The 10,255-nt window shown below is 41.9% G+C and overlaps 1 protein-coding gene across 1 annotated transcript in view; it reads left to right on the forward strand.

Moving 5' to 3' along the window:
• The window catches only part of LOC112072631 (complement C1q tumor necrosis factor-related protein 1), a 30,877-nt gene extending 28,556 nt beyond the window's left edge, over positions 1-2,321 (forward strand). Inside the window, exon 4 of the mRNA XM_024140012.2 lies at positions 83-2,321. Within this exon, the coding sequence (XP_023995780.1) occupies positions 83-633 (551 nt within the window). The 3' untranslated portion in view covers positions 634-2,321. The remainder of the gene's footprint in view (positions 1-82) is intronic.
• Positions 2,322-10,255: the final 7,934 nt, after the last annotated feature.

Here is a 10,255-nt window from a genome sequence, read left to right on the forward strand (position 1 = left end):
AGTACAGAAACGCGGGRGAAACCATCTTGACCATCCACTGACCTGAGGTCATTTCTATAATTTCTACTTTGTCCTTCTCTAGGTGAGAAGGGGGACAGCGGCCAGCGAGGACCCTACGGTAAATCCGGCAAGTCCGGCCAGTCCGGCCCCCGTGGGCCCAACGGCATCAAGGGCACCAAGGGGACCATGGGGGCCCCGGGTGACCCCTGCAAGGCCCAGTACGCTGCCTTCTCCGTGGGCCGCAAGAAGGCCATCCACTCCAACGACTACTACCAGACCTTAGTGTTCGACACTGAGCTCGTCAACCTCTACGGCCACTTCAACATGTTCACCGGCAAGTTCTACTGCTACGTGCCGGGAATCTACTACTTCAGCCTGAACGTGCACACGTGGAACCAGAAGGAGACGTACGTGCACGTGATGCATAACGAGAGAGAGGTGGTGATCCTGTATGCCCAGTCCAGTGACCGGAGCATCATGCAGAGCCAGGGCCTGATGCTAGAGCTGGAGCAAGAGGACCAGGTGTGGGTCCGGCTGTTCAAAGGAGAGAGGGAGAACGCCATCTTCAGCGATGACTTTGATACCTACATCACCTTCAATGGACACCTTATCAAGCCCAAGAGCGAGGGGTAGGGGGTAGGGGTCGGTTGGGAYTGTGTCCCAAATGGCACCCTATTAGCTGTATAGTCCACTACATAGGGAACAGGATCCCACTTGGGACGTATTCTGGGGGGGTTGTGGGCTTGTATGATGGACCAGTGTGACGCGAGAAGGAGAACAAAATGTGAAGAAGATTGGTTCCCAGTTCATAGAAGAATATCTTCTTCACTTTCTTATTGTGTCTTTTTATGTGTGTTATAATAACTGTATTTTAATCCAGATATCAAAAGAGACTTTGAGAAGTAAACCAAGCCACTTGTTAATTTGGCAAAAACATGTTGCACACACAGCCTGATGAAGATTGATGATCGTTTGGAGGTTTTGTCAGGAAACAACCAAACAGAATCAATTCAAGATGGCCACAGTTCAAGATGGCCACAATTCAAGATGGCCACAACAACCCACACGGGAAGTAGTGGTGCTGAGGGTGCTGCAGCACCCCCTGATGAATAAAACAATATAATATTAATATGATATAATAAAATAAAAAATAGAATTACACCCCCCCCACCAGATGAGTGCTCTAGGCCTTTATTACTCCTGTATGAGAGGRGAAAAATACTTGTCAACAGAGCGAAGAAAAATTATCCTCAGGGTAGGGACGTCCCAAGGATCTCGGATAGCACTAACCGTGTTCAAAGTGCCTTGATTGCGTGAAGCACTGTCTTGCAGCCATACCATTCTTACAGTACTGGTTTCACTTTTGGCCARTAAATCTTAAAAATGGCASATTGACTCCCTGCAASACTTAGGYTGCRTCCCAAATGGCACCACATTCCCTATTTAGACACATAAGGTTCTGGTAAAAAAAATAGTGCACTAAATACGGAATACCGTTACGGTGCTGTTTGGGACGCAGAACCTTTATGAATCATGTATTTTGAATGTATTTTGTGTGATGCAAAGTATTATGATTCGTATCAACTTTGCACCCAGATAAACTGTATGTTAGGTTAAGAGCACTCCTCATAGCTTTCAGATGTAGAGACAATAATAATAATATTTTTTTGAGTCAGACATAGATTAGAGATATTACACTGTAAACACATCCATTTAAATGTCAATATATCTTTATTGTCAATTTCAACTCAATAGATCTTTATTGTCCCCAGTGTAAAACTGTTGTATACATAGATATCATAAAACATGTCATACAATGACCTAGACTAGATAAAGCAACAGGTGCTAAAATGGACTTCATATGAACTTGACAAAGCATTGCATATCTGTACATTCACTCACATAGTTGCATTCTGGTTGTTTGGTGCCTGTGGACATTCAAACCATGTAAGCAAACTGTATCTGTAGGTTTAGGTTATTGTACTAGGGTGGGGTTGCCCTTCTTTGAAATATGAAATCAAAAACCCAGAACTAATATTGACAATGGAAGCATCTCAAATGGCACCCTATTCCTTGGACAGTGCACTACTTCTGACCAGAGCTTTATGGGCCGTGGTAAAAAGTAGTGCACTACATAGGGAATAGGGTGCCATTTAGGGCGCGGAGACAATATTCTTTCATAGTGGATGTAACCTACCATGTATAATACAACAATAGGACCAGCTATACTGAACGTGAGCTGCAAAATCCGACGCATAATTACACGTGGAGCTTTTACTTTTTAAATGGTGTTCGGGTAAAATAAACAATTACATACAGTATATATTGTATTGTATTTTTCAAAGTGTTTGAAATATAATGATGTGCTTTTTTTTATTGTTAAATATTATAATGTCAAGTGTAACATCAGTAGTGAAAAAAATATATACCAAAATCATATCAAGTTCGACATAAATTATTATTATTTTTTTGTTTGTTGTTGCTACAAGCCAGTATTCACTTTCCATGAAACCTCAAGTCATTTAGTATGTCAAGGATGGTTTCCCAATATTCTGTTTATACAAGTTGATGACAGCCAATCAGATGAAGAAGTCCTAGAGCTCACTATTAGCCCCAAGGTCAGGGCCCCATTCCAAACCAAACTCTCACACCCTATCCCTGGGTCCTAGTTGGGCCTTGTTACAAAACAACTCTCACACCCTATCCTGGGTCCTAGTTGGGCCTTGTTACAAAACCAAACCATCACACTATCCTGGTCCTAGTTGGGCCTTGTTACAAAACCAACCATCACACCCTATCCCTGGGTCCTAGTTGGCCTTGTTAAAAACCAAACATCACACCTCTATCCCTGGTCCTAGTTGGGCTTGTTACAAAACCAAACCATCACACCTATCCTGGTCCTAGTTGGGCCTGTTACAAAAACAACCATCACACCCTATCCCTGGGTCCTAGTTGGGCCTTGTTACAAACCAAACCATCACACCCTATCCCTGGGTCCTAGTTGGCCTTGTTACAAAACCAAACCATCACACCCTATCCCTGGGTCCTAGTTGGGCCTTGTTACAAAACAAACCATCACACCCTATCCCTGGGTCCTAGTTGGGCCTTTGTTACAAAACCAAACCATCACACCCTATCCCTGGGTCCTAGTTGGGCCTTGTTACAAAACCAAACCATCACACCCTATCCCTTGGTCAGTTGGGCCTTGTTACAAAACCAAACCATCACACCCTATCCCTGGGTCCTAGTTGGGCCTTGTTACAAAACCAAACCATCACACCCTATCCCTGGGTCCTACTTGACTTCCCCTCATGGCTTTTGAATGACAGGTCATTGTCAGTCAAATAATTTATACTGAACAAAAATATAAAYGTAACATGCAACAATKACAAATATTTTCATGAGTTACAGTTCATGTAAGGAAATCGGTCAATTGAAATAAATGTATTAGGCCCTAATCTATGGATTTCACATGACTGGGCAGGGGTGCAGCCATGGGTGGGGAAGGCATAAGCCCACCCACTGGGGAGCCAGGTCCAGCCAATCAGAATTATTTTTTCCCCATAAAAGGGCTTTATTTCAGACAGAAATTACTCCTCAGTTTCATCAGCTGTCCAGGTGGCTGGTCTCAGGTGAAGAAGCCAGATGTGGAGGTCTTGGGCTGACATGGTTACCCATGGTCTGCGGTTGAGAGGCTGGTGGGACATACTGCCAAATTCTCTAAAATKATGTTTGTTGGCGGCTTATGGTAGAGAACTGAACATGAAATCTCTGGCAACAGCTCTGGTGGACATTCCTGCAGTCAGCATGCTCCCTCAAAACTTGAGACATCTGTAACATTGTGTTGTGTGACAAAACTGCACATTTTAGAGTGGCCTTTTTATTGTCCCCAGCACAAGGTGCATCTGTGTAATGATCATGCTGATTAATCATCTTCTTGATATGCCACACCTGTCAGGAGGATGGATTATCTTGACAAATGATAACAATGATCACTAACAGGGATGTAAACAAATTTGTACACACAATTTGAGAGACATACGCTTTTTGTGCATATGGAAAATGTTTTATTTCAGCTCATGAAAGACGGAACACTTTACATGTTATGTTTATATTTTGTTCAGTATAAGTGAAACTCCAGTTTTCTTTCCCCCAATCACATGTCCTGACTAGAAAAAACTTTGGTTCCTAATGAATTAGTTCACTTATTGTTCTGGACAGGTAACAGGGTCCAGACAAAGTCATCCAACCCTTTTCGATGAGCTAAAATGGAAGTAAAAAAGGATGTGGAGAGGAAGGCCAGGAAATACTTACCCAAAACCAGACATGACATGAAACTGTTTTAGTGCCTGCAGATGTACGTATTTGATATACTGTCAGTGAAAGCTGTCTACTGTTGACTTTCTTTTAATTRAACCTTTATTCATTCAGGCGAGTCAATTAAGAACAAAATCTTATTYACRATGACGACCTGRCAGCCAMTACAGTATGGATTGTTTGAAAGTAGTTTTGATATATAAAGATTAAACTGAGAATGTATATGGTTCATATTCATTAAAAATACAAATATAAAATGCTCTGTTGTTTGTTTGAGTGATAGGGAGGTTGAGAGAATGAATGAGAGAAATGGTATCCTTGCATGCTTATTTAGGCGTGTGTGTGWGTGTGTGTGAGCCTGTCTTGTATGGGGTGTGTCTCTAGTTCCTCTGGGTATTTGATGGTGTGTACCTGCCAAGCTCTTTCAGTGGACACAGTGGAATGTGCTGGGTAGATCAGAGCGCTCCAACCCAGACCCAACCTAGAGACGGAGACAGCAAATATTATGCCTCGGTCTTTCTGTAGTTACTGTGCTCTCCCTCTGCCTCTCTTAGGCTTTTGGGGTATGAGACATTTCTAAAATGTAGTGTGCTTTAAATGCCAGGATGTCATATTCATTTTGGCTTTTCATCTATGAAATTTCACTGCACACTATCGAGGAAGAGAATTGTCTTTTCAGACCCACCTGCGTCTTTCTTTTCCCCAACGCAGTTAAGCCAAAACCACGCCCCGGGGCATTCAAGTCCAAGTCCGGAAATGAATATCACTTAGCGCAAAATTTCAGTCACTGATTAATAACATTTGCCCTTATATTTCAAGATTGAAAGATATAACATAATGTCATGGACCGAGCTAGCCATTAAGGTCCCTTAACGCTCAAAGACAGATTCAGTGGATGATTAATTATGTTTGACATCATATTCGCTAAATCCTTAATAATACATACATATTTTGTCTATGCCAGTGGCTAACCACTCCCCTTGAGCATTTTGTATTTTATTGAGACAACTTCAAGGGGAACATCATTTGTGCTTTATTGTGCGTTATTCACTTTTAATGTGAATACCAGTATTGAAGAGTTTACTTTTGTTACGTCATGTGAGGAGGACAATTAAGGTCTAGTTCCTGTTACTCTACACTGACCACTGACCTAACTTGACTCTACACTGACCTAACTTGACTCTACACTGACCTGACTTGACTCTACACTGACCTAACTTGACTCTACACTGACCTAACTTGACTCTACACTGACCTGACTTGTCTCTACACTGACCTGACTTGACTCTACACTGACCTAACTTGACTCTACACTGACCTGACCTTGACTCTCCACTGACCTGACTGACTCTACAACTCAACTTGACTCTACACGACCTACTGATGCTTTACACTTGACCTGACTGCTTGACCTGACTAACTTGACTCTACACTGACCTGACTTGACTCTACACTGACCTGACTTGACTCTACACTGACCTAACTTGACTCTACACTGACCTGACTTGACTCTACACTGACCTGACTTGACTCTACACTGACCTGACTTGACTCTACACTGACCTGACTTGACTCTACACTGACCTAACTTGACTCTACACTGACCTAACTGCAACTGGGTTGACAAGGGCCCGAGGGCCTGTTTCACCTTGTCCATATCCCTAGCATAAAGCTTCATCCTTCATCTCAATGCCATGTTCTTTACTCCATTGCCACCTCCAGGCTGTTTGGAGCAGGTGAAAAAACACAAAGGAGGAGGGTTGCGTCCCACCTGGCCAACATCCGGTGAAATTGCAGAGCGCGAAATTCAAACTACAGAATTATAAATATTTATCTTTCATAAAATCACAAGTGTAATACATCGAAATAAAGCTTAACTTCTTAAGTTATCTGACACAGCCGCTGTGTCAGATTTCAAAAAGGCTTTATGGCGAAAGCACACCATGCGATTATCTGAGGACAGCGCCCCGCATACAAAAGCATGAAAAACATATTTCAACCAGGCAGGTGCGCCAYGAAAGTCAGAAACAGCGATATAATAAATGCCTTACTTTTGATGATCTTCTTCTGTTGGCACTCCAAAAGGTCCCAGATACATCACAAAAGTCCAGGCACGGCGTCCAACCCAACCCAGCTCCATTGCCGGATCCGTGGTCGGGGCGGGGGCTACGACCCGCACCGGAGCCGCCACCGACACTAGTCACCCCCCTACCCTCCCCATTTGGTTTCAGGTTTTTTGGCCGGGGGGGTACTGTCACGCCCTGACCATAGAGAGCCCTCGGTTCTCTATTGTGTTTAGGTCAGAGCGTGACTTGGAGGGTGTTCTAGTCATTGATTTTCTATGTGGCTGGGTTGTATGGTTCCCAGTTAGAGGCAGCTGGTAATCGTTGCCTCTAATTGGGGATCATATTTAGGAAGCCCTTTCTCCCACCTGCTTTGTGGGATATTGTTTTTGAGTGAGTGCATGTAGCACTACGTTTGTTCACGGTCGGTGTTTGCTTATTGTTTTGTTTGGAAGTTTCACTGCAAATAAAGATGTGTAACTCAACACACGCTGCGCCTTGGTCCGTCTTTCCTCACGACCGTGACACCGCTCTGCTCTCCGTTCTCTTTCCTAAAGACTTTCTGATACAATCTGTGCCAAATACATGGTGAAAATGACAAATAAACCTTGTCTCTAAAAATATATTCTACAGAAATAGATTTTTTTACATTTTATTTTGGCTCTGTAGTCTCCCAAGATTTGCAATCTTCAAATCAAATCAAATTGTATTGGTCACATACACATGGTTAGCAGATGTTAATGCGACTGTAACGAAATGCTTATGCTTCTACTTCCGACAGTGCAGTAATATCTCACAAGTAATCTAATCTTACACTGTATATGATATGAAAATACACTGTTAGAGCCAGATCATATATGAGATGTATGTGGGTGAGACCAATCTATCTGAAACGTGTGTATCTTGCATGGCTTTAATCATTTCTCTAGGGAGCAGCATTTCTTACACACTGGATCATCCCCTTGTGAGTCCACAGCAAACAAAAACACTTACATTGGTCTCACTCACACATGCCTCATATAGTACTGTATCTGTGTGTAAAGTAAAAAAGAAAGTTACCACTTGTCATAGTGTACACACAGGTCAATCTGAATGACCTTAAATATGTTTAAGAAAGAGAGAAGTAGATGTTGGTGCTGGGAATAAGGCATGTGTACGGCTAACAGAACTTCAGGTCTGGACAGAGAGCTCTATCTGCAGCGGCAAATATTTAATTCTCCCCGTGTTCCATCTGCAGATCACTGGTTAGCACGTCCAAAGCTGATGAAGGGGAAGTGGCCCAATCTCAAATAGCCTTGACAAAGTCTCTGTGGCTTTGGCCCCAACATCCCGGTGTTTAAGTGCATTAGCCACAAAGAGATTGTGGTTGTGGACAATGGGGACAAACGCACCACGGCTGGATACGTAGGAAGATGTTGGTCCTTGCTCCTAGAACAAACATTTGATCGTCTTCGCTTGGATCAAAGTTAGAGAACGATTAATCACAAGGGGCAGGCTTGTATATGTAAATAAACCAATCACACACCTGCTCAGCCTCCCTTTTCCAGTGACACAGCGTATCAGAGCAATACTCATTTTGGATGGACAGCAAGGGTTTTTTGAGGTTCCCTTGTTGTCCGCAGTGGGGTGGATCTACTGTAAATCTTGTGTTGGCACCTGTCTCCAGCCTAAACAGAAGGGGTATTGTATTTATTATCTGAATGTTTGCATGCCTTACATTTTCTCTATCTCACCGACAAAATATAATTTTACCCACTTTAATCAGTACCTTGAAAATAATTGTATGTCCTTTCCTGGGTCTTGTTACACTGCCCCTCCATGTCACTCCAGTGTCTCCAGTGTCTTTAGAAGCCCCTGTTGTAAATCCTCAACACAATTCACTCCTTGGTGTAGACTCAATTCAAAAGTTGAGTGGTCTCTCTGGGTAGGTCTCTCCACAAGTGAACAAATAGGATATTTGTAGCCAAGGGGATAGCCAACTCTAAATAGGAAAACAAATGTAACTTGATGTGTTGTGTGCTATAGTCAGAGCAACTTAAACAATTTTTATAGAAACTAATAGCCAATAAATATTTGAGAAATGATGAATAACAAGCATATGCTTTTACCTGATAATAGACTACTAATGATAATATAACTTTAAATACCGAGCTAGTAACGTTAAGTCGCCTAGGTTAACTTAGCTGACCTTTAATTGAGGGAATTCAGCAGAGATCTGAGACATTTTTACAACTCGTTGAAACTCTGAAAATAAATACATGGGCAAATGTTACCATGTTAATAATAGGCCTGCATTACGCCAGGGGTGTGTGTTAAGCCACGTCTCTCTTTAACAGGCTGTGAGGAAACAGCTTTCGCGAGCCAACAGCTGACTAGAAGCGCTGATCGCCTGTGAGTGAGACAACGCTAGCCAATGGGAGCGTAGTAGAACGCCCCACAGGGCGTGGTTTTGGCTTAACTGCGTTGGGAAAAAGGGGGACGTGCTCTACACAAATGAACACATGTTGGGGAACAGTATGGATGAGTAGTATGTTGATATCTGTTTCTACCTGCATGCCTTTTTACTAAACAGTACGTTCTAAATAGTATGTAGTACATTCAGAGATGGGCAGTATATATATGCTACATCTGAGGAGGCTGGTGGGAGGAGTTATAGGAGGACATGCTCATTGTAATGGCTGGAATGGAATTAATGGAACTGAGCCAAACATGTGGTTTCCATGTGTTTGAAACATTCCATGTAATCCATTCCAGTCATTACAATGAGCCACTCCTCCAATAGCTCCTCCCACCAGCCTTCAATGTGTTACATGTATTTCAAATATGTATTTCWATTACTTATGAGTATTTGTATTTGTCATTTGTATTACATTGGGCTGAACTACACTCCAATGTATTTTGTAACAATATACTTTTGAGAGCTGTCGTTTGTATTTTCAAAATACAAAATGGTGTTCTATACCATTTTTTTTTTATAGCAGTCCACCATTTCGTGGCCCCCTTCACCCTGCATTGGTTTCAGAAGTCTGATGGCACTATGGTGTGATAAGAGCATTTGCTAAATTAACTAATATCAATGGAAAAATKGACAATTGAAAAGTATTATTATTATTGTTATTAATTATCATATTATTATTATTCTAATGAGCTCCGCCCCGAAATAAGGTTTTGTCTAGAAGGGATACAGCTTTTGTCAAAATATACTTTTTCGTAGCAGGTTTAGGAGAATTTACACAGCAGGTTAGGAGAATTAACGTAGTAGGTTAGGAGGATGAGGTTAAGCTGTATCCTTTCTAGACATAACCCCCAAATAAGGCCAATAATAATACCCAGTGTGCATTGCAGTTAGTTTTGGGATATTCATTTTTACACATACATTTACATTTTGGTCATATAGCAGACACTCTTATCCAGAGTGACTTACAATCAGTGCATTCAGCTACCGTAGATAAACAACAACATATCACAGTCATAGCAAGTAAAACGTTTCTGTAACCGGTACTGAGAATGATGTTGCTTTTCGGGCTGGTTGCTTACAAATGTATTTCTCTATTTTAAAATAGAAAATACATTTATTTTAAATAGATCCATTTCAAAATACAAGTATTTTGTAGTTTATTTTGATACATTGATTTTTATTGTATTTTGTAATTGTATTTTGTAATTTTGCCCATCCGTGAGAACGATTAGTATGCAATTTAAGCAAGCCAGATTTCAACTGCCTCTGTCTTTTACAGCTCCTAATTTGCAGAGGTGTTCTGCTGCCATCGAGTGGTGGTGTTTGGTATAGCAGTTTGTGTTTTATACTGAGCAATTGCCTGTTCTGTCCTGGCTCAACCCCAGCACACCTCCTGTCCATGTACATACCTGGTGCT

This window comes from Salvelinus sp. IW2-2015, unplaced genomic scaffold (genome assembly GCF_002910315.2).
Source record: "Salvelinus sp. IW2-2015 unplaced genomic scaffold, ASM291031v2 Un_scaffold1984, whole genome shotgun sequence".
Classification (NCBI taxonomy): Eukaryota; Metazoa; Chordata; class Actinopteri; order Salmoniformes; family Salmonidae; genus Salvelinus; species Salvelinus sp. IW2-2015.